Raw genomic sequence first — 27,326 nt, forward strand, 5'->3', positions numbered from 1 at the left:
GAACTGCTTGAGCCCGGGAGGCAGAAGTTGCAGTGAGCTGAGATTGCACCACTGCACTCCAGCCTGGGTGACACAAACACTCCGTCCGTCTCAAGGGGAAAAGAAAAAGTGAACAGTGTATGTTCCATCTGTTTTATATATGAAATAAAGAAAAGTACTGTGGAAGTACTTAAGTACGTCTGAAAATGTTTTTAAATTTAAACATCTAATTTAGGAACTAAAATACGGGGTCTAGTCTTGGCAAGAGATGGTATGTGTTACTGAGTTTTAAAAAATTATTTCATTATTCAAATGCACAAACCAAGTCAATTTTCCTTCGTATCAAGGGTATGGATACCATTGTACTACAAGATGAATGTTATATATGAGGCTCGCCTATTATTATACTTATCTACTGTACCTCAAAAATAACACGTCATTAAGTAAAGGTTGCAATGTTACATTACCACCATTTACTTCTCCCCAGCACAGCCATGATACTGTGCTGATGTGCTACGAATGCATACTAGGCTGATGTGCTACAAATGCACTTGTAAGGCAGTAGCTCTTCCATATTTTTTAAGGTCTAAATTTTCCCTTTCTTCTTATCAAAATCACATTTTCTGAAGTCACTTAAAAACCTTATTACTATCAAGTGAAGCTTCTTTTCTTCTGATTTCTACTTTACTCCTTCCCTGAGGCTTCTACTTCTGAGGTCCCATTTCCCTTTTCCTCTCCTGGGACAATGCTTTAGAGGGCGGATTAGCCCCGAAAGTCAACAGGGGCTTGAAGACCATGAAGTAAATGAGGAAGCTATACAACCAAAGTGAGATCCATGCTTTATGAACATATTATTCTCACACATCTGGGGACAGGTTTGATACACAAGATCCTTAAAGTCATTTTACATATTCTGAAACCAAGTTGTTCAAAAGATGAATTCTGAAAACATAGTTGGTATAGCAAATGAATATATCAAAACAAAGAAAAACTTCATCCAAATATTTACATTTTAAAAAGACATTTAAAAAATAGGCTACTTATTAAGTGTGCTTGAACAAACCATGTGTGGAATTGAATTCCATTCATTACGGAGTTAGTTTCTGCTAAATACTTACTGATGCTAGAGCAGACCCCTGGCATCTGAGGATTTAAGAGTTCAACTGTTCTCAATCTATGCTAAAAAAAAAATAAAACATGACAAATAATAAATTCTACATTTCTGAGGCACTAATTTGAACTTCAGAAGTGGGAGGGCTGGTATGTAAGGCAATGAGGAGGGCTGGCAGTTGTAACTCAGTGTGGTTTTGCAACTGCCTACGTTATTACCAGGTATTCCATAAAACTCTCTAGAGGCCATTTACATTTTGTAAATTCTGTAATTACACCTTACTGTATCATGCTGTAGTAGTTTCACAAACTTAGATATTCACAAAAATGTTTTGGAATATATTCCTTGAGAATGTGAAGGGTGTCCTATATTACATGAAACAAAAAACCATGCAGTTACTTAGAGCTCATAGAGCTTTTTCAAAATAAACTACTCATCATAACAGCCCAATGAAAAACTCAAACACTTTATATTACAGATATAGAGTTTGTAATTCAGCAATGCCAATATAGGTAATTTGATATCTTAGTCCCTATTTGCAAAGTGATTAACAATTATACAATAACTTCTATTCTATTGTCATCGGCTTTGGCTCAGATGTTTAAATACTTAAACAGTCTGGAAAGACTTTTTCTGTGTGTATTTCGTTTTGTTTTTTGTCTGTGTGGGCATGAGTGTAGGGGAGATTATACTGAAAAGGAGAATGAAGAGGTCAGGAATTAAAGAACCACTAAAATTTGACTTAACATTTTCTTATAAAATACATGTGGGAGAATATGGCTTAAAGACAAGAAGGGGAGAGCCTCTTAACTGTTCATACTATTTTACTTCACCCTCCATCCAGTCTGACAATAATGCCAAACTTAATTTACAATCTAGGGCAAGAGTAACTCTGTAAGAGGATTTTATGAAGTACAATTTAATTTTGGTTTCAGTCTTAAGCACTTAAGAACAATTTTTGGAATCTTTCAGATTAACTAAAAAGGTTATATCAACAAGCAAAACTCCCAAAAGATTAGATAAGAAACAATTAGTTAACTGCTTTAAAAATATCCAACTCACTTTCTTCATTGATTAGGAGTTAATTGGGAAATATCTCTGTCCTGATAACTTGATTTTCTGCTTAGTCTGTGGACCAAGGCAACTTTTCTTTAAAAAGGATGCTTTTATTAAGGAGAGAAAAATTCTCTCAAAACAAAACAAAAAAACCTACACACAACTGAGTGAGTAGGTCTAAAATCACTCCAGAGCTATCTCTGGGTCAGAACTAGAGCAACAACGGACAACACAACACAGTTTTCACAAGTATACTAGTTTCCTTTTGTTAAAAAAGGGGGTAGGATTAGGTTTCATATATTAAAGTCAGCAGAAATTTTGTGTTCACAATTTGTTGCCAGAGAGATCCCCAAATTCCTTGAATCCACTGGGAAGTTTTCTGAAGGTGTGCATTAAACAGCAGCAAAATACCGAAACAATTCTATTGCTAAAAAGCAGCTACTTCTGCTTCTGCCTTTAGAATACTAATTGTAATACAGCAACAACAATGAAATGTTAATTTGTGCCATCAATTGAAATTTGAGCTATTCCAACAATTGTTTTCTTTAAAACTGTTCAAGGCAGGACATCAATAATCATAGTGGGTAAATATTAACTGAGGTTTGGGGGAAAAATCAGAAAATGTCAAAAAGGAAGAGACAACTGCATTATATTTAGTATTCTGAAGACTTGTTTCAGGTAGTTCAACAATGATTCTAGTAAGACCAACTGCTCACATACATACACACGCACACACATAGATTTTAATGGTTTAAAAAAAAACCAAATTTGTTACTTTAGAAAAATGAATGCAGTGCATTTTCAGCAATATTATCGCCACAGACTCTGATTGCTCAGTCCACACATAAGTAGTAGTTGCCTTCTATGGTGATATGGCTTCTCTGCACTAATTCCCATCAGGCCGAAAAATATTAGGGCAGGTTAAGTAAAGACCGAATTGTTGCACAAAGGAACATTTACTCATCAGATCCCACTGATCTCTTCTGTGCCCGTTTCCTGGGCAACCTTCTTGGTGAAGCTTTATCTGGAAGAAAAGAGAAAGTTTTAAGCTTGCTATTACAAGTATACTGAATCCAAAAGACATGTAAAGAGTATCTGCCTTCAACTTTCCCACTAAGTTACACACATGCATGAATACCATCTAATAATAAATGCCTCCTATCTAGCTCTAGGTTTTAAAAACAATCTTTAACACAATCCTTCAAGAGGTAATTCCAATTAAAATGAAACTGTTTTGCAATTAGGGTGGGTAAAAGATTAAAACTTGGTTATTGTACTGCTGAAGCTACCATGCAAAATCTTGAATTCTGTAACTTAACCAAGTTTACACATGCATAAGTAAACACTTAAAAACTGCTTAAAAGGTATGACAGTGACAGCTCAAAGAGACATGCTGGTTACAAATGAAAGATTTTGTATTTACAAATGCAGTCATGCAGTTTGCATAATTTTTCAATGTCATAAATTTACCTGGAATAAGCAGCAGAATAAAGGAAATTAGTATTTCAATGCTAAAACCATTCTATGCACACAAGCTGTATCTCCTATGTTAGATTCTTAGTAGGGTCTATTTAACAGAAAATAAATTTGTGGTGGGTTTTTCTACTTCCATTCGGTAACAGGTGTCATTTATAAGTTTCTCCAAAAAGTGAAAGGCTGGATGTATATCTTCCCTCTATTATTGTCTTGTCTTACTTTCTAGGGGGTACTTTACATATTAGGAAGATTTTAGAATAAGTTAGAAATTACTTGCATAATTGCTTTTGTATTGATTTTGCATTCATTGATTTCATATTGATTTTTTGGTACTGATTTTTTTTGTATGTTTGTATATTGTAGAATAAGTAGAAATAAAAATCATTTTTTCCAATTAAAAAAAGTGAAGGGCTAGAAAGTGATTTTCACCAAAGTACGGGGCTTATTTGTAAGCATTTCATAAAACGGGAAAAAAAAAATCTGTTCAAAAGATCTCCCACCTCCAAAATTGTGAGATCACCATACCTAGAAAATGTGTAAATGTTTATCAAGAATATTTTTTTTTTTTTTGAGACAGAGTCTCACTCTGTCCCCCAGGCTGGAGTGCAGTGGCACAATCTCGGCTCACTGCAACCTCCACCTTCTGGGTTTAAGCAATTCTCGTGCCTCAGCCTCCCAAGTAGCTGGGATGACAGGCACACGGCATCACACCTGGCCCAGCCAAAAATACTTAACGACTACAAATTTTGCTTCAAAGAAATCTCCTTAAGATTAAGGGCTAAGGCCAGGCACAGTGGCTCATGCCTGTAATCCCAGCACTTTGGGAGGCTGAGGCAGGCAGATCACTTGAGGTCAGGAGTTCAAGACCAGCCTGGCCAACATGGTGAACTCCCATCTCTATTAAAACCACAAAAATTAGCCGGGTGTGGTAGCACACACCTGTGATCCCAGCTGCTTGGGAGGCTGAGGCAGGAGAATCACTTGAACCCAGGGACCGGAGGTTGCAGTGAGCTGAGATCACACCTCTGCGCTCCAGCCTGGGCAACAGAGCAAGACTGTCACGGTGGGGGGGAAAAAAAAAAAAGGTTAAGGGCTAAAATATTAAGACAGAGCCTCACTTTTCAAGTGTGAAAAAAAATCCAGAAAACTGCTCTCACTACTTCATTAAGTAGGTTACTAATGGATGGTTTCAGGGGCTCTTCAACTTACCTAAAACTGAGTTGTGAGTACAGACACATGTTTCTGATGAAGATAGTCTACAACTTTTTTTTTTTTTTTTTTTTTTTGGGACGGAGTCTTCTGTCGCCTGGGCTGGAGTGCAGTGGCCGGATCTCAGCTCACTGCAAGCTCCGCCTCCCAGGTTTACGCCATTCTCCTGCCTCAGCCTCCCGAGTAGCTGGGACTACAGGCGCCCGCCACCGCGCCCGGCTAGTTTTTTGTATTTTTTTTAGTAGAGACGGGGTTTCACCGCGTTAGCCAGGATGGTCTTGATCTCCTGACCTCGTGATCCGCCCGTCTCGGCCTCCCAAAGTGCTGGGATTACAGGCTTGAGCCACCACGCCCGGCCATAGTCTACAACTTTTATCAGATTTTCAAAAAGGTTAGACTAGGAACTACTGCCCTTACAGCTGACCAATCTCTAAATAATTCTTCTAAATATGTAAAATGCTGAACATACAGTCTTTGAGAATTCAAAAAGTACTCTAGGATTTAAAGCCATCTGTGTGAGCAGCAGTATTATATGCAGATGTGAGCTGGGCATGGTGGCTCACGACTGTAATCCCAGCACTTTGGGAAGCTGAGGTGGACAGATCACTTGAGCCCGTAAATTCAAGACCAGCCTGAGCAACATGGTAAAATCGCCTCCCTACAACAAATATAAAAATTCAGCTGGGTATGGTGGCATGCGTCTGTAGTCCCAGTTATTTTGGAGGCTGAGGCAGGCGGACTGAGCCCAGGAGGTCGAGGATGCAGTGAGCCATGATCACGTAACTGCACTCCAGCCTGGGTGACAGAGTGAGACCCTGCCTCAGAAGAAAAAAAACAGATGTATAGCTCCCATGACTTGAGCTACCACTGATGCTATATGTCCCAGGGTTTCCAAATCTTGATTCACTTGTGCTCTGAAACAGAACTTTCAGATGTTTCCTGGACATCCTTATCTGGGAGTCCCAAAGGTTTTTCATACTCAGTATAGCTAATCCAAACACATCTCTCCTCATCCTTCATGCTTCTCTTTCCTAGATTATGGGATATTAATGGGATCACCTTCCACCCAGTTGCCTAAGTTCAGAATGCTCTTTCATTCCTCCCTCACTAACACATCCAGTCATAAGAAACCCCATCTACTCCACCTATGAAACATCCTTCTACTCCCATCACTACTGCTTCAGCTTAGGCCCCAGTGACTTCTGTGCTTTACTGAAATCACGGAACTGGTAACCCTGCTTCCAACGGCTCCTTTGCAGTCCTTCACAAAGTGATCCTAATTTTTCCTTTTTTTTCTTGTTTTTTTTCTCTTAGAGATGGGAGTCTCGCTATGTGGCCGAGGCTGGATTCGAACTCTGGGCTCAAGCGATCCTCCTGCCTTACCATTTCCAGTAGCTGAGACTACATGTGCACACCACCATGCCCAGCTTACCATAATTTTCAAAACACAAAATTGTAATTCCTCTCCTTTAAAGTGGCTCTCTTTGACCTACGAGTCAAAAGTTGTTAGCATAGCTCATAAAACCTTAAAGACTCCTCACCCAACCGTTCAGGACTCAGGTCTAGTGCTGACCTCCTCCTGTGCTCTTGTTACTTTGTACCCACCTTTCATAAAGCAACTGCCATACTGTAATTATGTTTCAAATAGACAGCTAGCTCACAGAAAGCAATAAAGAAAACAATTTAAAAATGGAAAAGGACCTCAACAGCCAATTCCCAGGAAAAAAAACACTAGCCAATACAGTCATCTCTGTTATCTGCAGGAAATTAATTCCAGGACTACTCCCCCACTACAACCCCACCCAAATCCAGGCATACTGAAGTCTCGCTGTTAGCACTGAGGAACCAGTGGATACAAAAACCCTTCCCTGTACTTCGGTTTGGTATCCTGCAAAAACTGTGATTTCCTTTTTTTTTTTTTTGAAATTTGTTTTACTATTATTTCAACAGTTTTGAGGGACAGATGGTGTTTGGTTACATGGGTAAGTTCTTTAGTGGTGATTTCTGAGATTCTGGTGCACCCATCACCCCAGCAGTGTACACTATCACCAATGTGTAGTCTTTTATCCTTCACTCTCCTCCTACCCTTCCCCCAAGTCCCCAAAGTCCATTATATCATTCTTATGCTTTTGCGTCCTCAGAGATTAGCTCCTCAATGATTTCCTTTCCTCCCCACCCCCACCTTTTTTTTTTTTGAGACAGAGTCTCACTGTCACCCAGGCCGGAGTGCAGTGGCACCATCATGGAGCAATCACGGAACTACCAGGCTCAAGCAATCCTCCCACCTCAGCCTAGGCGCATGTCAACACATGTATTTTTTTCTCATTCTTTGTAGAGATGGGGTCTCACTATGTTGCCAAGGCTAGTCTCAAACTCCTGGGCTCAGGTGATCCTCCTGCCTCAGCCTCCCAAAGTGCTGTGATTACAGGTGCAAACCACCACGCCTGGCCAAATATTCTATTTTAATCTGCTTTTGGTTGCAGATGTGGAACCCACCAATATACCAAGGGTCAACTATATTGAAAAAATCTGTATATAAAGTGAAACCTGAGCAGTTCAAACCTGTGTCTTTCAAGGGCCAACTATGAATATGTGTAAAGGAGCTGAACCTCATTCTTAAAGAAATGCAAATGAAACAGTAAGACATTCATTTTGCATCATACCGACTGATTAAACAGGCAATATTGTGCATGGCTGAGAACATAAATTGGCACTACCTTTTTTTTTTTCCCTTTTAGGAGGGAAATGGGGTCCCTTCCATAAAAAGTCAGTGTATTTAATCTTAGACTCAGTTATTCTAACTTTAAGAAATTATCCTATAAATTAAATATAACAATATTCATTACGGTATTACCTGTAGGAGTGAAAAACTAAAAGTTACCTTCCAATACAGAACAGGTTTAATCTATCATGACATATATACATAAAAGAATATTGTCTAGTTGTTGCCAACAGTTAAGTAAATATATGCAGCTACTGTATATATGAATACATATAAGGTATTCATATATACAGTAATGTTTATAAGTAAAGTTTTCAAGGTAATGAAAACTGAAGTTGTAGATCCGTGTAGACAGCATGATGCAATCTGAACTAAATACATAAAAACAGTAGGCGTATACGCTTACACATGTATAGAAAATTCATGGAAAATATAAACATAATACCATTTATGAAAAATAGGGCCAGGTGTGGTGGCTCATGCCTGTAATCCCAGGACTTTGGGAGGCCGAGGCTAGCGGATCACTTGAGGTCAGGAGGTCAGAGCCAGCCAGGTCAACATGGTGAAACCCTGTCTCTACTAAAAATACAAAAAAATTAGCTGGGCATGGTGGCGCGTGCCTGTAATCCCAGCTACTCGGGAAGTTGAGGCAGGAGAAACGCTTGAACCCAGGAGGCAGAGGTTGCAGTGAGCCAAGATCGCACCACTGCACTCCAGCCTGGGCGACAGAGCAAGACTCTGTCTTAAATAAATAAATAAATAGGATTAATGAAGCCAGGAACTGACTTATTTTTTTCACTTCTGTACTCTTCTGTACTATTTAATTTTTCATAATGAGGCTGCATTGCTTTTATAATAAACGTTTTTAAAACGTCCTTCTACAATTGAAGAAAAATTTCTGTATTCCTTTATAAAGATTAGTATTTTAACAAACTGAATATGTAATACAACTGAAATATATCTGTAAATTATCAGGTAATATTTTAGTTTTATTCTTTCAAGTTACAGTGGGTAGTTTTTCTAATAAAATGTAGTAAGAAAAACTGTTCCGTTACTCATTAAACTTGATGTAAAATATTTACGTGCTATCTGAGAACCCCCAATACTCTAGCAAAAACCGTTAAAAAAATTAAATGCCTCACCTCTTCTACTCTGCACTGAAGCAACAGAAAGAAAAGAGATAGGAAATGGATTAGGAACACAGAAAATTCACACATTCGTAAATAAGCTGCAGATTTGGAAGAATTTCCAAATTAAAGACTACACACTGAATAAACCTTTAAGGTCTTCATTAATCACTATACTAGATTCTACACAAGTAATGGGAAAGATGAATGTTAAATAGCACTGAAAAAGCTTTTTTTTTTAAAACTAAATCTAAGATATTTAATTTCCAATTAAGAGAAAAACTTCCCAGCCAAGTCTGTTAAGAAAACTTACTGATTTGATTCAATGTTTCCTGAGGAATCCAGCTCATGTCAACGTCGTTCTGACTTGATGTACCCATTTCTACTTTCTGTATGGGTCTCTTACGCTATAAGAACATAAAGACATATTTTAAAGAAGTTCCATTATATCCTTTACTTAATATTTTTTAAAAAAGAATTGAGGTCTTGCTATGTTGCCCAGGCTGCCTGGAACTCCTGGGCTCAAGCAATCCTCCTGCCTGAGCCTCCCAAGTAGCTGGGACTACAGCCACATACTATCATGATCAGCTGTGTACTTTAATTTTTAAAACACCTATCAAATTACTTAATTTAAATATCTTAGTAAACAAGTTATATTCTCTTCTAGTCTTCCTAGAACACACTTCCACTCAAATACTTTATTAAAGGGAAGGAGAAAATCACGTCTAGTGCTCATTATAAAGAATAAATCTTCATCACATTTATTTTCGGGCTTTAAAGACCTTTCCCCTTGCTATAAAGGTTCATGTTATTGGACCATTGGTGGATCAAGTAAGAGTAGCTATTTATACAATGACTTTCTTTCCCTTTAGGAATCAAATTGTAATCAAAGAATAAATGTATTTCCATATTCAATAAAATTCAGGACAACCGCTGATATGTTACATGCAGGCAGTTCCTGCATCGTAAGCTAAATACAATTAAACAGTTGGCACAGATAAAACAAAACGAAACCATAAAATCTCATTAAGCTAACTACCTCAATTTAAGAACGTCAAACTTTCTCCCTATTTACAGCAAATCTGCTAAAAAGTAAAAATGAATCATCATTTAGCCTTGCTTTAAAAAAAACCCCCAAGAAACCAACAAACCTGTTATCTACATAAGAAACAGTATTAATTATATAATCTGTAAGTTAGAACCTAAGTACATGGAGAGATAACTTAAAAATGGTTTCATTTAAATGGAAGAAAAATGGAAATGCAGTTATACCTAATATACAAATTTACTGCAAAAATGCCAACCATTACGACAATGAGGCACAGCAAGTTTTAGAAATTAATATTTAAACACAAAGTATTTCTCTTTTAAAGAGAAAGAGCTTATTAACAACATTCATCGCTAATTTTAACATAGATTTGACTGCCTGACTTAAGGCTTAATAAATAATCGCCAAAATGACTAGCGACTGCTGAAGGTCTAATGGATTATACTAACATATCTGATAAAATTGCTTATACTTTCCCACTGACAGAAACAGTGTAGGTTTTGTTTTTGTAGGCTGGAGGGAAGGAGAGGAGGAGGGTAAGTGAGGGAATGGGGAAGAGGAGGGAAATAAGGATACGGCAGGGAATGAATCCAGAGTGAGAACCATGATCGTGGTAGACCCCATGTGTTACCATTTTACTACTCTAACTAATCATTTTATTACTCTAACTACAAAAACGGAATTTTGACTGACAGAACAAAATTTATTCGTTCTTTTTCCAATGAAAGGACTCGTTTATTAATTAAGGATTATTTCTATAACTAAAGAGTATTAATGCAGGCTGGGTGTGGTGGTGGCTCATGCCTACAATTCCAACACTTTGGGAAGCCAACGTGAGAGGACAGCTTGAGCGCAGGAGTTCAAGACTAGCCTAGGCAACATGGCAAAACCCTGTCTCCACAAAACATACAAAAATTAGCTGGCTGTGGTGGTGTGCACCTGTAGTTCTAGTTACTCGGGAAGATGAGGTGGGAGGATGACTTGAGCCTGGAAGGTTGAGGCTGCAGTAAGCCAAGATTGTGCCACTGCACTCCATCCTGGATGGCAGAGCCAGACTTCAGTCTCAAATAAATAAATAAATAAAAAATAAAGAAAATATAAAAGCTAGGTTAGTTACAGATAAAATAGCATACCCATTAAAAAGTATAAAAAATAGAATAATAAAACCTGAGTTTAGGGAATAAAAACACTAGCATTAAGAGCTACAATACCAATCCAAAGGTAAAGATCACTCTGGAGGGCACAAAGGACACTAATTGTATGGGTGTATGAAAGTCTAAATGAGGCCAGGCGTGGTGGCTCAAACCTGTAATCCCAACACTTTGGGAGGCCAAGGTGGGCAGATTGCTTGAGTTCAGGAGTTTGTGACCAGCCTGGGCAATACGGCAAAACCCTGCCTCTACAAAAAATTTTAAAAATTAGCTGGGGGTGGTGGCATACACTTAAGGTCCCAGCTAACCGGGAGGCTAAGTTGAGGGGATCACTTGAGCCCAGGAAGTCGAGGCTGAAATGAGCCAAGATCACACCACTGCACACTCCAGCCTGGGTAACAAAGTAATACTCTGTGTCCAGAAAAAAAAAAGAAAGTCTAAATGAATCAATTTACATATCCAAGGCTTCAGGTTTTATTTTAAAAAGGTACTCCAAACTTCTAAGTATACAAACCCACAGTGACAGTCTGAGGCCGAAGAACTAGATTGTGCTTAACTTAGTACTTAACAACTTTTGAAAGACGGCTATAAGAGGTGTTCATCCATAATTACCTTTCTAGATTCTAGGAGTTGATGAAGGCCAACAATAACCAGAAGCCCAAGACCAGCAAGGAACATATACATAAAGATTCTGGTACAAAAGGAGAAAATATGAACTGTCTTTAATTCAGAGGAAATACCACAGCTAATTACAACTATAATTATAACACATGATAGAAGCTTTCCAAATAACTTGTGGGGAAAAGGAATAAAATACTTTGTATTTAACTTAAATCCAAGCAGTTAAGTTTTATAAATTACCTTTAAGAGTAATTAGTCAATAAAAAAAACTATGATTGAAAATAGAATTACTATTTATGCTCTATTCAAAAGCTTGGTTTATATAATAATTGCATTAGCGTTCATCTGCCTGGAATATTACATTATTTTGCACAATCCAATTTAAAAATTACCTTAATTATATATAAGTTTAGAGTAAAAAAAGATCCATCATTCAGAAAGAACACTTACATTTTTCAAGATAAAATCTTCTAACTTATGTTTTCAATAGTCATTTCAGAGGCACGAGATAGGCTGGTGAACAGTTTATAAGCATGGGGTAGAAAATTTAGATGAGGAAGGACATAAAGCCAATACTAACTTTTAAAGAGATTCTTCTGTCAGTTTCAACTATCTTTCCTAATTTGACTTTAATAGTTGTATGAATATCTGAAGTATGAATGAATGTTGGAAGGATCTCACCAAATCTATACAGTCCATTCCATTTTCAATATCTAAAAAATGCTGCAACAGGAGCAAGCTTTCCAGTCTTACTTTACGAGCAAGATCAAGATCTACATACTACAACTTTCACTTACGTTTCTCCATCTAACCCATCCTCTCTTTCAATAACTGTAACTGTTTGATTGAAGACTGCATCTTGGAATACATTGCCCTGTTTAAAAAAATAAAATAATCAGAAAAATCTAAATGCAATAAAGGAAGGAAAACATGTAACATTACTTAAAATGGTTACTCTAACACATTGAATATAGTCTTCCCATCACTTAGAAGACTCACTCATATGTAACTGCAATACTGCGTGTCAGGGACTCAACACTGTTATTTTCTCACATAAAATAAGAAGTCTCTGGGCCAGGTGAGGTGGCGTATGCCTGTGGTCCCAGCTACTCGGGGAGCTGAGACAGGAGGGTTGCCTGAACCCAGGAGTTTTGAGTCCAGCATAGCAAACATAACGAGATCCACACCCCTTAAAAAAAGTTACCAATTTTGCCAACGTTGTCCCCGAACTTTCTTTTGGGGTAGGGGTGGTGGTGTGAGGACCCAGAAAGTAAAATAGAGATAAAATGTGCAGAAAGAAACAAAGCTCACAGCATTCTTACGTCAACAACTTTACCTTTCGTTGTCTGTAATCCTTCAAAACAAGGAAGGAAGGAAAAGTACAGCAGCAGCTACAACAGCAGGTCATTTTAAGAACTAGATCGAACAAAACTTAAATTCATATTCTAAAATGACAGTCGTGCCAGGTGTGCTGGCTCACACCTGTAATTCCAGCACTTTGGGAGGCCAAGGTAGATCACCTGAGGTCACGAGTTCGAGACCATCCTGGCCAACATGGAGAAACCCCCTCTTTACTAAAAATACAAATTTAGCCGGGTATGGTGGTGCATGCCTGTAATCCCAGTTACTTGGGAGGCTGAGGCAGAAGAACTGCTTGAACCCGGGAGGCAGAGGTTGCAGTGAGCCAAGATGACACCATTGCACTCCAGCCTGGGCGACAAGAGCAAAACTCCATCTCAAAAAAAAAAAAAAAAAAAAAAAAGACAGTGGGCTGGAAACCAATTTCTTCATAATAAATGGGATGGTCACTTTAGGTATGAAAATATTTTTATGTTGTGGTCTTGAAATAATTTTATCAGTTCACAATTTGTTTTCAAATGCATTAGACTCACTGGGGCAATACATAGCTATTCTTCACAAAGGTAGTACGTTGTCAAAACTGTCACTTATTGCTAAACTGTAATTATGTAAGTTTTACTTCAAGATCCTTCAATTTGCATTCCTCTATTGACAATTTCAGGAATAATACACAGATTAAAAAAAAAGTGGTAGAGGTGAATTTAAAAGAAGGAACTAAAACTACACATATACCTGTTGGATCAAATTTTATTCTACTCACAAACAAGGTAAAATCAGTAATTCTTTAAGCTACTTAACTATAGAGTTGAGGATGCTTAATACATTATTTTGAGGACAGGATGAAAATACTTCCTTCTCTCTACTAAGTAATCAGAAAAAGGAAAACCTGATTGCAGCACTAGAAATTTAACTTAGACATAAGGTATGCATGTTAACACCAGGGTAATGAAAAGGTTGAATTAATTTCCAAGAGAAAATAACATTTCCTTCTCTGAAAACTTTTTGACAAAGGAATGGTTTAGATGTGCTTTCATTTAAACAAGGCCCTACTTCTACTAGGTTTCTCTCATTCAGTCATTGATGACTGATATATAATATACATAGTAAAAATCATAAGGCATCAGAGCTTATATTAGGACATTTGGTTCTCCCAAATCAAAAACTAAATGATAAAACTTGCTGCTAAAACTACACTGAAAATATATGGTTCTATATTACCTATGAGTATATAAAATGATGGGAAAACAGTTACAGACAGTCTTTAAATTTACAAATAGAAGTAGTAAAATGGGCAAAATGCAAGCAACAACAGGAGGTACAAAACAAATTATTTGACAGATCTTTTTTTCTTTTTTTGAGATGGAGTCTCACTCTGTCGCCCAGACTGGAATGCAATGGTGCGATCTCGGCTCACTGCAACCTCCGCCTCCCAGGTTCAAGTGATTCTCCTGCCTCAGCCTCCCGAATAGCTGGGATTACAGATGCCTGCCACCATGCCCAGCTAATTTTTGTATTTTTAGTAGAGACAGGGCTTCACCAGGTTGGCCAGGCTGGTCTCGAACTCCTGACCTCAGGTGATCCACCCACCTCAGCTTCCCAAAGTGCTAGGATTACAGGTGTGAGCCACCGTGCCCAGAGACAGATTTTAACATCTGAATAAGCAGCAGACTCCATTGTGTGTCTTACTGCTCCTTTTCCCGTTAAGATCTGGCTCATAGCTTTACTTACATCTCCATTTTCACTTCCACCCCTACACAATAGCATGTTATTCCCTTTATCTCTAGTATGCCGCACTTATCAGCATGCTCTAGTGCCTGTTTTCATCCACCTCCCCCACTGGATTACAGACTTGAAGAAGAAATGTGCAATTTATCTTTGCTTGCCTGGTGGCTATCACAGGTTCAACCACAAAACAGGCACCTGAATGAATAGATGAATTCTATTAAACAACATCGCCGTCCCCATCCATCTCTAACTTAAACAAAAAGGTTTACAGGATCTTACGTTCAAATCTTTGTAGTTCAGATTGATGACCAAACCAAAGGGTCGTCCGCCCATGGGCTCTGCAGGAATGAAAGAATACTCAAAAGTTGCCTGTCTCTGGGGTGGCACTACAGTGTTCAGAGGGAGAGCTGTGAAATTCTGGATATAAAACTGGTAGTCCTGAGGATAACGGAATGAGGCATCTAAGGATTCAACGATAAAATCTTCTGTACCCTTGTTGGTAAAGCCTACCAGGAACTTCACAATGTTATTTGCTGGAAAATCTGAGAAACAAAAATAGAGACAAGAAAATTAGAACACATGGAAAGAGCACAAAATTTTTAAAAAGGCATTACTAATGGATTCTGGCACCCTTTTGTGTAGACTTTGGTGTCAGAATCCCTTCCAACAGAGCACTCCAGTCACCCGCTAACTAGAAATTGATTCCAGTTGCTGTATAGGCTGAAACTCTTGTCTGTATGCTAGCACTCCCACATAAGCATTCAAATAAGTGTCTCGATTTCAGACCAGATCACACTCAAATCATGTGGTAAAAAAGAGTTGTATATTTTTGGCAGTGAAATCATCAAGCAGCAGGGTTACATGTGTTGGTGAAGTCACCTTCACCTCCAGCTTAGTGTTATCTGTGCAAATAAATAGAAGAATGAAGAAAATATAAAGTCCAAGACTTTCACCTGAAAACTAGTATCTATTAGAACATAAATATTAATCAGGCAATCCCTACCCACGTTAAGCAATTAATCAAAATGCAAATCTGAAGGTTAAGACCCAAGGATGTAGCTACAAAAATAGAAGAAAAAAAGCATAATAAAATTATACTTCCTATAGGCGTAAAGTTCGAAAGCCCATGGGAATAAAACCGAAAATGTGAGAAGACCAAGAAAATTCGTAACTTTCAATATTAAGTCTTCAATAATTACACTGTAGTCTACAAAGCTGAGTTTCTCTGAGTACAGCACAGGCTGTGGGGTCAACAGATCTAGGTCTGGATCCTGTGTTCTCAAATCTACTTATGAACTGGGAGCCCTGACTCCAGTTCTTAACTTCTCCAAACCTCAGTTCAACAATGACTACGCTCAGTGGGCTTGTTAGAACTAAGTAATACATGCCAAGTATTGAGAATAGCGTCTACCGTATAGAACTCAATAAATTATCAGCCATAATTATTTTCTTTTAATAAAACCTAGGCTCTGGCTGGGTGTGGTGGCTCACACCCGTAATCCCAGTACTCTGGGAGGCAGAGGTGGGCAGATCATGAGGTGGAGATCAAGACCATCCTGGCCAACATGGTGAAACCCCGTCTCTACTAAAAACACAAAAATTAGCTGGGCGTGGTGGAGCACGCCTGTAGTCTTGGCTAGTTGGGAGGCTGAGGCAGGAGAATCGCTTGAACCTGGAAGGCAGAGGTTGCAGTGAGCCGAGATCACACCACTGCACTGCAGCCTGGCGACAGAGCAAGACTCTATCTCAGAAAACAAACAACAAAAAATCCTAGGCTCTAACCTAGACCATACTGGAAAAATTAAGTATTTCATTAATGGTTAACACTCAAAATATGACAAAGGGCTGGGCGTGGTGGCTCAAGCCTGTAATCCCAGCATCTTGGGAGACCAAGGTGGGTGGATCACAAGGTCAGGAGATAGAGACTGCCTGGCTAACATGGTGAAACCCCATCTCTACTAAAAATACAAAAAATTAGCCAGGCGTGGTGGCACGCGCCTGTAATCCCAGCTACTAGGGAGGCCGAGGCAGGAGAATCGCTTGAAACTGGGAGGCAGAGGTTGCAGTGAGCTGAGATCATATCACTGCACTCCAGCCTGGGTGACAGAGCGAGACTCCATCTCAAAAAAAAAATAAAAAATAAAAAAGACAAAGTTACTTTGCTGTAGCAGTTTAAAAAAGTTTTAAAACATGATCTTTCTCAGGAGGCTGAGGCAGGAAAATCGATTAAACCTGGGAGGTGAAGGTTACAGTGAGTCGAGAGGGGGCCACTGCACTCCAGCCTGGGTGACAGAGCGAGACCCTGTCTCAAAAACAAAATCTTTGAAAAGGACAGTCAATTTCTAGTTAAACTAGATAGTATTTATTTTATTTTTTCCCCTTAGTTTATTTATTTTTCACTCTATCATCTGCATATTCCCTTTAAATGCCAACAATATTATTTTACAGATATGGGTATTCAGATATATATGAACAAGTTCATCATTTTAAAATTCCTACATCTGAATTAAAACTAATACTTCCGTACTACCTTCTCCTTTCACAAAGAGTATAGTTGTATCTGCACTTGGTGAAGCTTCAGGTTCACCAGACACATCTTCTTCCTCTTTATCTTCTACCTAAGAAAAAGAACAATTAAGAGGAGATTACTATGGGAGAGAAAAAAGATCATTATTTAACAATAAAGATTTGACTGGGCATGGAGGCTCACGTTTATAATCCCAGCACTTTAAGAGGTCGAGGTAGGCAGATCACCTGAGGTCAGGAGCTCGAGACCAGCCTGGCCAACATGGTGAAACCGTCTCTACTAAAAAATATAAAAATTAGCCAGGTGTGGTGGCACGTGCCTGTAATCTCAGCTACTTGGGAGGCTGAGGCAGGAGAATCGCTTGAACCCAAGAGGTAGAGGTTATAGTGAGCTGAGATTGCCCCAATGCAAGACTCCGACTCAAAAAAATAAATAAATAAAAGAAAGAAAGAAAGACTTCACTTTATGTTAGGACGAAATACTGCTTCTCTACAGCTTGCTGGGACTAGTAATAAGAATTTCATCATACCTCATTAATTAAAATAGAACTTTTGGAGCAGTGCATCTTGAGCAGTAATGTGCATACCAATTCTTTGGGGATGTTACAGATCTAATTCAGGCCTAGGGCAAAGCCTATCATTCTCCTTCTAACAAGCACCCAGAAAATGCCAAAGCTGCTGGTATTCAGACCATATTGTGAACTCCAAGGTTCTAGAACAGAGCTTGGTAAACTTTTTCTATAAATGGCCAAATAGCAAATACGGCCTTGCAGACCATAAAGTCTCTCTTGCAACGACTCAACTCAACTATGGGGCTACTGTGTGAAAGCAGCCCCAGGCAATAAGTCAATGAATGGGGATAGCTAGATGTGGCTTGCAACCACAGTTTGCCCACCCCTGCCCTCAAGTACCTTGTTAACAGCCTACAGAGATTTCCATTCTAATTAACCAAATTTTCCTGTGAGGATCAGTCACATAATTTTGAAGGAAAAAAAAAAAAAAAAAAAAAAGAGTGTGACCAGAGATCTTCCTGGGGTGACAGAAACGTCCTAAAACTGAATTTGTGTTGCAGAACTTGGTAAATTTACTAAGTGTATGTTTAAAACAGATGAATTTTAGGATACATAAACTGTATCTCAACAGTTTTTAAAAAATGTGAACAAATTTTATTTAAAACTTTAAACACAGTGCAGCAACATTTCTCCAAGCATCAATATGGATTAGAGACAGTCACATCTTTGAAGTATCCAGACTCTTAATAAATTGAGATGCTTCAGGATGCCATTGTTTACTGGCATTTAACTTTTCACGTATATAAAAACTACTTCCCCCAACAGATAAAACTTGTCAAGAGCAAAGATTGTCTCATAATTGTAAAATCCTCCACATCCAGCTCATGTACTTGAGAGGATGCACTCAAACACTTGTTCAACGACTGTGAAACTGTGTTGTAAGCTATATTTTAAGCATCCTTAATGATTTCATTCATTTAGTAAGAATAAGTTTCTACTTCTGAGAAAAGAGATCCGTAAGTAGGAAAAGAGACCAGAGACAGAGAGGCCGAAACCATAAATGACAGGGATAGAGAGGAAAAGAGTATATTTCAGAAACAGTTAAGAGAAATCCCTGATATCTGATTGATGGGTTTTGGAATAAAAATAAACAGAAGAAGTAACAAGGCAACAGCTTGAATCACTGGAGCCGTATCAAAACAACAAAGAGTTTATGGCGATAGGACACATGGCAAATGATGTGGACATTTACAATGTGAGTACTTATGGAGCATTCAGATGAAACTATCCTGAGAACAGCTGGAAAAGAGCTACAACAGGAGAACAACGGAAAACAAGGAATGAGGCAATTAGGTTGCTGGTGACCTTAGCAATACTAGTTTTACTAGATATATGGGACCAGATCATGATAGAGAATAAACGTGAAGTGAGCAGAAGAGAAAAGCTGCCCAAGTTTCTCTTTCAAGAAGTCACTGGCGTTGGTAAAGGTAAGTGGGTGCAGCAAATATGGACGAACAGTATAAGCACATATGTGGCTTAACAGAATCCAATCACTGAGGAGGATTAATGCTTGATGTTACAAAATGAAAGAATAATGTAACAAAATTCTGCAGGAAGAGATGGGGACATGAACACAGGTGGAAGGGTTAGCCTTAGAAGAGAACAAGGACAACTCATTATTAAGGAGAAAACGCAGAACAATGGGTGAATAATGTATTTGGAAGTAGAAAATACAAAATCTGATAGAGTTCATGCTTGATGGCCTTCTTCACTTTCTGACACTGAAGGCAATGTTGCTGCCAAGACTGAAAACTCATTTACGGATTTAAACACGGTAAATGTTTGGAATACTGATTGTGGAAAACTAAGTAACTCATTTACCTTACAGCTCTTCAGCATATAAGGTGTATAATGCTTAGTATCTGCTACCTGGTAAAACTCCAAAGTATTTCAGCTATTGCAAACAATCTCCAGAGGAGAGTATAGAAATTGGTGGCATTGGTCGCCCACAGGGAGATGACTTCATGGCTGGAAGGCACACAAGGGAAACTTTTCATCATATACTCTGTACCTTATAAGTTCTAAGCCATTTGAATATATCATCTATTTTAAATATATATATATATATCTATTTTTGAGACGGGAGTCTCACTCTGTCGCCCAGGCTGGAGTGTAGTGGCGCGATCTCAGCTCACTGTAAACTCTGCCTCCCAGGTTCATGCCATTCTCCTGCCTCAGCCTCCCAAGAAGCTGGGACTACAGGTGCCCGCCACCACACCCGGCTAACTTTGTTTTGTATTTTTAGTAGAGACGGTGTTTCACCGTGTTAGCCAGGATGGTCTCGATCTCCTGACCTCGTGATCCACCCGCCTCGGCCTCCCAAAGTGCTGGGATTACAGGCGTGAGCCTCTGCTCCCAGCTAAATAATTTTTTTAAAGTTAGCTAGTGTTATTACTACTACAGCTCTTGTTTTAATAAAAATAAAACCAAAAACCTCTATCATTTCTATGGGGAGGACAAAAAAAACCTTTCAGGAATGATGGTAAGGTCCATTGCAACCCAGTTTTATACAGTAAAAGAGTAATCAACGGGGTAGAAAAGCCCCAGGTGACTAGTCTGGGCGTGGTGGCTCATGCCTCTAATCCCAGCACTTTGGGAGGCCGAGGAAGGTGGATTACAAGGTCAGGAGATGGGGACCATCCTGGCTAACACAGTGAAGCCCTGTCCCTACCAAAAATACAAAAAATTAGCCGGGCATGGTGGCGGGCGCCTGTAATCCCAGCTACTCGGGAGGCTGAGGCGGGAGAATGGTGTGAACCCAGGAGGTGGAGCTTGCAGTGAGCCGAGATCGCGCCACTGCACTCCAGCCTGGGCAACAGAGCGAGACTCCGTTTCGGGGGTGGGGAAGGTTTGCCCTCAAAAATTCTAAACCAATAACCTGCATCTAAACCAGCTGTTGATATCTTAGATCTTCTGAAAAACCCTCTTTTCCCTCACTTGACTCCAGGATACTTCCATATCTCCCAGTTCCTTGATGCCTTGGCAGCTGAGCATAAGGTGATAAAGAAATCTTGGGAACAACAGCAGTAGGTGAACGTTCTAGCTCATTCAGTTCTGGAGGTGACTTCCGTAGCAGCCTTGGCTTTGAGGGATCCTGCCCCTGCTGGCATGGTCTAGTCCAATGGAAGGTAATACTTCTCCTGCCTTTCTATTTCAATCTACCTTAATTGTTTTCTGATTTGAGATAAGTAACAAAGCAGAGGGTACTAACACTTTTGTACTAATAGGCCAGGGTAGAAAGTGGATAATCAGAGTTGTTCTTTTTCCTCTAATGGTTCTCAAGGCAGGAGAAATTAAGATATGGAAAAGGTCTGGCCAACGACACAAGTCTATCAAAGATCTAACAGTTCCCTTCTCTACCCCCTATCCTCTACTTATTTAACAGGGTCTGACTCTGTCACCCAGCCTGGAGTGCAGTGGCACACTCATAGCTCACTGTAACCCTGAACTCCTGGGCTCAAGTGATCCTCCTGCCTCCAATAGTTAGGATTACAGGCACAAGCCACCAGGCTCAGTTAATTTTTTTAGTAGAGATGGTGTCACGCTATGTTGGCCAGGCGGTCTCAAACTCCTGGGCTCAAGTGATTCTCCTGTCCTGGCCTCCCAAAGTGCTGGGATTACAGGCATGCCTCATGGCATTCAGCATCCCTCTTCTACCCTCCTCCTCCACAGTAAGTACATTCCAGTGCCACAGAGCACAAGTAATTTCATATAATTGGTAACAACGATATAATCCATCACTAAATTTCAATACATGCCCAAATTTCAGTGCCCCAAATACCATCTTTAATCCTAAATTCCTAGATGGATTCCCTTCCAACCATCACTCTAAGTTATCTACCACAACTGGTCAAATATTCATTAACAACAACGCAGCAGAAATGTATTAATCTAGTTAAAGCTGTTCACCTAATGCAGGCTGGGTTGAAGATGCGGAGTCTTAACATAAACCCTAAAGGTATCTGTATACATAGGTATGAAACGCTTGACTCATAGATAATCAGTAAGGAGTTCCTAAAGAGGGGAAATTAGGAGAGTTCACGAATTACTAGGGACATCCTATCCAGATAAAACAGCAGGTGCAGAAGCATAAAAATGATAACTCAAAAACACCAATAAAATAGCAACAGATTTGCTTAGTTGGAAGACATACTCCATAAAAATGAAGGTAAGTCAAAAAAGCAGCAGAAATCTACATATAAGTCTAAATATTTTGACACTGAAATAAGAAAATAGGGAACTAGTGGTTTAATTTTGAAGGAAATGACAAAATCTGGAATCATGAGAGGTTCCAGGTTCAAGTATGACATGAGAATAGAAAGAAAAAAAAACTGTGTAGGATGGATTACAGTCATTCCAGAGAGGAAATAAAATTAGCTAGATGCATGCTGCAAAGATCCCAATTCCAGCCCAATATTCTTACTGTTGTATTACATAGTAAACATTTCAGACCTGAACAACTTTGAAGAGATCTTCTCTAACCCCCTTATTCTTCACAGGATATATTTGATACACTGTTGTCTGCTTCTCACCCCCTGCCATTAAAACACATATAACTGCCCCAAAAACAGTCTAAAAGAGCAGAGAAAATATCTAGTTTGCTCACCCAGCACCAAGAACAGTGCCTGGCACATAAGGATTCAGAAATAAAACAAGTAAGCAAAAAGAATAAAAACAAAGTAAAAGCAAGCAAGCAAAAAAGAAACTGAGACCCACAGAGATAAGTCAGAAAACTAAGCAGCAGGTACACCAAATCTATGAAGCCCTGGTCCAGTGCTATTTCTACTATGCTGTTACCCTTCTAGACTCATGTCACCACGATCCTGAATTGTTAACTATTTCATGTCTCCTTCCCTGTTCCAGAAAATACGCTCTATTCTCAATGACTGGTGCCTATTCTCCCAATTTCAATTCACTTTGATCACATTAACAAACCTCTAAAAGCTGGGATTTTAAATTTTTGTATAAGGATAAGCTCTAGGCCAGGTGTGGTGGCTCATGCCCATAATCCCAGAGCCTTGAGAGTTGGAGGCATGAGGATCATCACTTGAGCCCAGAAGTTTGAGACTGGCCTGGGTAACATAGCAAGACCCTGTCTCTACAAAAAAAAATTACAAAAATTAGCTGGGCTTGTTGGGGCATGACTGTAGTCCTAGCTACTCAGGAGAATGAGGCAAGAGGATCACTTGAGCCCAGGAGTTCGAGGGTGCAGTGAGCTATGCTCATGCCACTACACACCAGCCTGGGCAACAGAGCAAGTCTCTGTCTCTAAAAATAAACAAGGATAAATTCTAGATGTATTATTGATATGGTTTCGCTGTGTCCCCAGCCAAATCTCATCTTGAAGTGTAGTTCCCATAATCCCCACATTGTGGGAGGAACCTGGTGGGAGGTAAATGAATCATGGGGGATGGTTACCTCCATGCTGTTCTTGTGATAGTGAGTTCTCACAAGATCTGATGGTTTTTACAAGTGGCTTTCCCCACCCTTTGCTCTGCACTTCTCCTTGCTGGCACCATGTGAAGAAGGACATGTTTGCTTCCACTTCTGCCATGATGGTAAGTTTCCTGAGGCCTCCCCAGTCATGCTGAACTATGGATCAATTAAACCTCTTTCCTTTGTAAATTACCCAGTCTTGGGTATGTCTTTATTAGCAGCATGAGAACAGATTAATACAATTACATACATTTTACATATATTAAATAGTATATAACACTAACCAAATCTGTGGGTTCATCTTCTTCTACCTCGGCTTCATCATCTTCATCCTCAATTATAGAATCTTCTACTGTTTCTTCATCCTCTGTAAGATCTTGTGCCACTGCTAACGAGCCTAATGATAAAATACAGAAAAAGCAGTTAACCTTTACTCTGGAATACTACTTTTTTTTTTTTTTTTTTTTTTACTATCAGGTATAGGCAAAAAAAATCTTCCCTTGGACTAACAGAATCTCCCAGTTCACCTGAATGATGCCAATTACAATGCATCTAAGAATATCTGTATTTTATTTTACTAGAAGTCTTAACAACTGCATTTTTTTTTTTTTTTTTTTTTTGAGACAGAGTCTTGCTCTGATGCCTAGGTGGGAATACAGTTGTGCAGTTATAGCTCTCACTGCAGCCTCGAACTCCTGGGCCCAAATGATCCCTCCATCTCAGCTTCCTGGGTAGCTAGGACTTCCTGGGTAGCTAGGGAGGTAGGCATGAACCACTGTTCCCTGCCTGCACATTTTTAAAGGAAAATGTGGTTTAATTTCAAAAAGTGCCCAACAGATGGAAAAATGAATGGCACAAACTAAAGATGCTTTGAAGCACAAAGAACTTCAAGCAATTTTGTTAAGCAAATTAAGGAAAATAATTTTTTTGCAAAGGTAAGAAACTTCTAAATGTAATCCCGGTCATTAATGACATAAAGCAAACTAAACAACCCCTACCTTTAAAAGAAAATAGCATTCTTGGTCAGGCGCGGTGGCTCACGCCTGTAATCTCAGCACTTTAGAAGGCTGAAGCAGGTGAATTACTTGAGGTCAGGAGTTTGAGACCAGCCTGACCAGTATAGTGAAACCCCGTCTCTACTAAAAATACAAAAATTAGCCCGGTGTGGTGGCATACACCTGTGGTCCCAGCTACTCCAGAGGCTGAGGCAGGAGAATTGCTTGAACCTGGGAGGCAGAAGTTGCAGTGAGCTGAAATCGCACCACTGCACTCCAGCCTGGGCGACACAGCAAGACGTCTCAAAAAAAAAAAAAAAAAAAAAAAGCATTCTTAAGTTCTATGTAGGAAACACTGTTATCAGAGGTGACTACAGCTGAAACTCTTAGAACTTGACAGCCTGTGAGTCCAAGAAACAAATATCTATATCATATCCGTGGTAAAAACTGGCTTGCACGAAAAACATTGTTTAGTAAAAACGGTACGGGCAGCTTCAGGGTTGATAGCAAAGAAAGAATCCAATTATTTTTGCATGTGGCTTCAAACATGTTTTATGGCATTTTATTTTTCTCAAACTTACTGTTACAAAGTAGAGTTATAATGCAAAAAAAAAAAAAAGTAAATTACAGTTTTATAGATAACAGTACTCTAAGTAAATCACATTCTATCTATTTCAGGCAAAACCCTAAAAAGAATTTCAAAGTTCTAGTGTCTTCCAACATCTCTCAGACAAAATGATGATGTGGCAATTCTGTGGAGGAAAAACATGGGAAGGGAAGCGTGTTTTTACCCAGGAGAAACAGCTTACATCAAGGACCATGCATTTTCAGTCTTTTCCATGTCTTTGAGTTCTCACTGGTCGCTAAGATTTATTGCAAAATATTAAAGAACACTGAACCATGCATTATGAACTGAAGAGATTTCACTGCCTGCTAAACAAAGACTAAAAATAGTGCATTCATAACTTATAAGTCCTTTTCAAAAACCAGTAAGAAAAATATCCATGTCTGACATAGTAATTTCAAGTTGTAAATTTGAGCACTTTGGAATATAAAGGTCTTCCATGGATATTAAACAATTTTATTATTTTAATGTTAACCAATAACAATTTTGTCCCTATGAAGTCTAACAGTCTTCATTCAGCTGGAAAAAACTGAACATTTTCTTTAAAAGAAAAACCGTTACTCACAAAAAATGTTTACAAGATAGTAATTCAGTTTAGATAATGAATTGATGCTTCTTGAAAGTTTTTACAACTTGAAAATAGTTCTAAATAGTTCTAAAACGAAATCTACATTTGTCAAGTTTTTTTTTTAAAATAAGCTTAAAGAGAACCAGCAAACGACTCCCAAAGGAAAAGAATCTTGTTAAACCTGCAGATGAACGCATTAACAGTTGTTTCATTCTCCCAATTGGTTTTCTAGCCATTAAACAGAAGCCAGTCACTTCACTTTTCATTGCAAAACAACTCCTGGATACCTGTCACTACCGTTAAGACACACAGCTTGCTTAAACTTACAGAATGAAAGGGAATTCTAGTGCTTAGTCAGACTAATTATTTCACTTTGCAAATTAGAAAGTCGAAGTTCATGACAAAACCCGGGCAGGAAGTCAAGTTGCCTCATTTTTATATTCTGCTAAGTTACTTTCACACTTAACTGCTGGGTTAATTGTTGGAAAGAATAAATCTATATATTAAAAACACTCGAAGTAGGCTACATTTTTTCAGCACAACACGATGCTTCCACAAACAAAAAACTGCTCCATGAAAAGAAAAGGGGAGGAAGAAGGCAGAAGTAAGGGAGACATCCCAAAGGGATTCTTCAGTCCGCTTGGCAGCAGGGGCCGATAACGGGGGTGACGACGAGGTAGTTTTTCTGAAATCATAGTAACACATACGGGTCAAGGAGGGGGTGAACGAGGCAGGTGACCATTAAAAAAGGCACTCTGATGGCTTAGATGTGTCGAAAACAAGAGTTTTAGCAAATGAATGAAGACGGACTCGCGGCGTGGAAGCTAAAGACACGTCAGCCCTGAGCACGAGGGGCTGGGGGTGGAGCGGAGCCGGAGGCGGCCAAAAGAAACAGCCCGGCTGCGGCGCGCTCGGAGCGCAGCCGTGGCCAGAGCCCCCTCGCCTCCTCCTGCAGCCGAGGACCCTTCAGTTCTGGACGCTCCTGCAGGCGCGGGTCCAGGGCCAGAGAAGCAAGCCCAGCCCTCGGCCGGCCACGAAGCAAGGTCGCCCGGACACGGCCCCGCACTCCGCGTGCAAGGGACAGGCCACAGCGGGGTCTCCAGCGCCCGCGGGGGCCCCTGCTGCTACGAGCCTAGGCTTGGGGAGAGGGCGGAGAGAGGCCAGCGGAGTGGACACGGACGCCAGGACCCGGAGCGGCCACCGCCTCCAACTTCAAACTTGCCGTCACTGGCATCTCCTTCCTGGCCATCCCCCTCCGCACACTCTCCTTAGCCTCACCTCTGGGGCCGCCTCGGAACAAGACAGTGGCAGGGAACACAAGCAGGAGAAGCAGCAGCAAGCGGGGGAGGAGTCTCATGGCGCTGCCGGTCCAGTGTCCAGTCTCCGTCCGGGAGGGCTCTCGGCTGCTCCGGCGGTAATGGCGTTACTCTTCATCCGGGCTCCGGGCGGCGAGAGGCGGGACACGTACCACGCACGGGCCTTCGCCACGCCCCTCCCCTGAACGCGAAACGCTGCCGACGTGGCTGCTCAGCGCGGAGACTTAGGGAGAGCCGGCCGCCCGGAAGTCACGTGGCCGGCTGCTGGCCTCTCCGTGGCTCCCGCGAGAGGCTGTCCGCCTTCCGCCGCAGTTGCTGGCCGGCAGCCTGCGGTTGGCGGTCTTTGCGCCCAGTCCTTTACTCCCAATTAGTTAGCATTGTCAGTGGTTAGTGTATTTGAATGACGATCCTCTTGATAACGGCGATGTAAAGAACATGAGCTGCCTTTATGTGGCATTTAAAAGCAAAAAAAAATTTTTGGAAGAGAGGACATCGTTCAAAGGCAAAACCATGAAAATACACAGTGGAAAATCTTTGCCCACACCCTCTCCCATGGTTAAGTAACGACAATTCTTAAAATTATTATTTTTATTTTTTTGAGACGAAGTCTTGCTCTGTCGCCCAGGCTCGAGTTCAGTGGCGCAATCTTGGTTCATTGCAACCTCCACCTGCCGGGTTCAAGCGATTCTCCTGCGTCAGCCTCC

The 27,326-nt window shown here is 40.0% G+C and overlaps 1 protein-coding gene across 4 annotated transcripts in view; it reads right to left on the minus strand.

Annotated features, from left to right (window-relative positions):
* Positions 1 to 26,861, minus strand: part of SSR1 (signal sequence receptor, alpha) — a 43,882-nt gene extending 17,021 nt beyond the window's left edge. The window contains exons 1-9 of one of the 4 annotated variants that reach the window (XM_011989618.1): positions 26,585 to 26,861; positions 23,403 to 23,515; positions 17,115 to 17,202; positions 14,864 to 15,126; positions 12,298 to 12,374; positions 11,492 to 11,570; positions 8,994 to 9,087; positions 8,696 to 8,710; positions 806 to 3,170 (exon numbers count right to left, since the gene is read on the minus strand). In XM_011989618.1, the coding sequence (XP_011845008.1) occupies positions 3,103 to 3,170; positions 8,696 to 8,710; positions 8,994 to 9,087; positions 11,492 to 11,570; positions 12,298 to 12,374; positions 14,864 to 15,126; positions 17,115 to 17,202; positions 23,403 to 23,515; positions 26,585 to 26,663 (876 nt within the window). In that variant the 5' untranslated portion in view covers positions 26,664 to 26,861 and the 3' untranslated portion in view covers positions 806 to 3,102. Of the gene's footprint in view, positions 1 to 805; positions 3,171 to 8,695; positions 8,711 to 8,993; positions 9,088 to 11,491; positions 11,571 to 12,297; positions 12,375 to 14,863; positions 15,127 to 17,114; positions 17,203 to 23,402; positions 23,516 to 26,584 lie in introns of those variants that run through there. The other 3 variants (XM_011989617.1, XM_011989619.1, XM_011989620.1) reach the window with 3 other exon arrangements.
* Positions 26,862 to 27,326: the final 465 nt, after the last annotated feature.

The sequence above is a fragment of the Mandrillus leucophaeus genome, unplaced genomic scaffold (genome assembly GCF_000951045.1).
Source record: "Mandrillus leucophaeus isolate KB7577 unplaced genomic scaffold, Mleu.le_1.0 Scaffold36, whole genome shotgun sequence".
Taxonomy (NCBI): Eukaryota; Metazoa; Chordata; class Mammalia; order Primates; family Cercopithecidae; genus Mandrillus; species Mandrillus leucophaeus.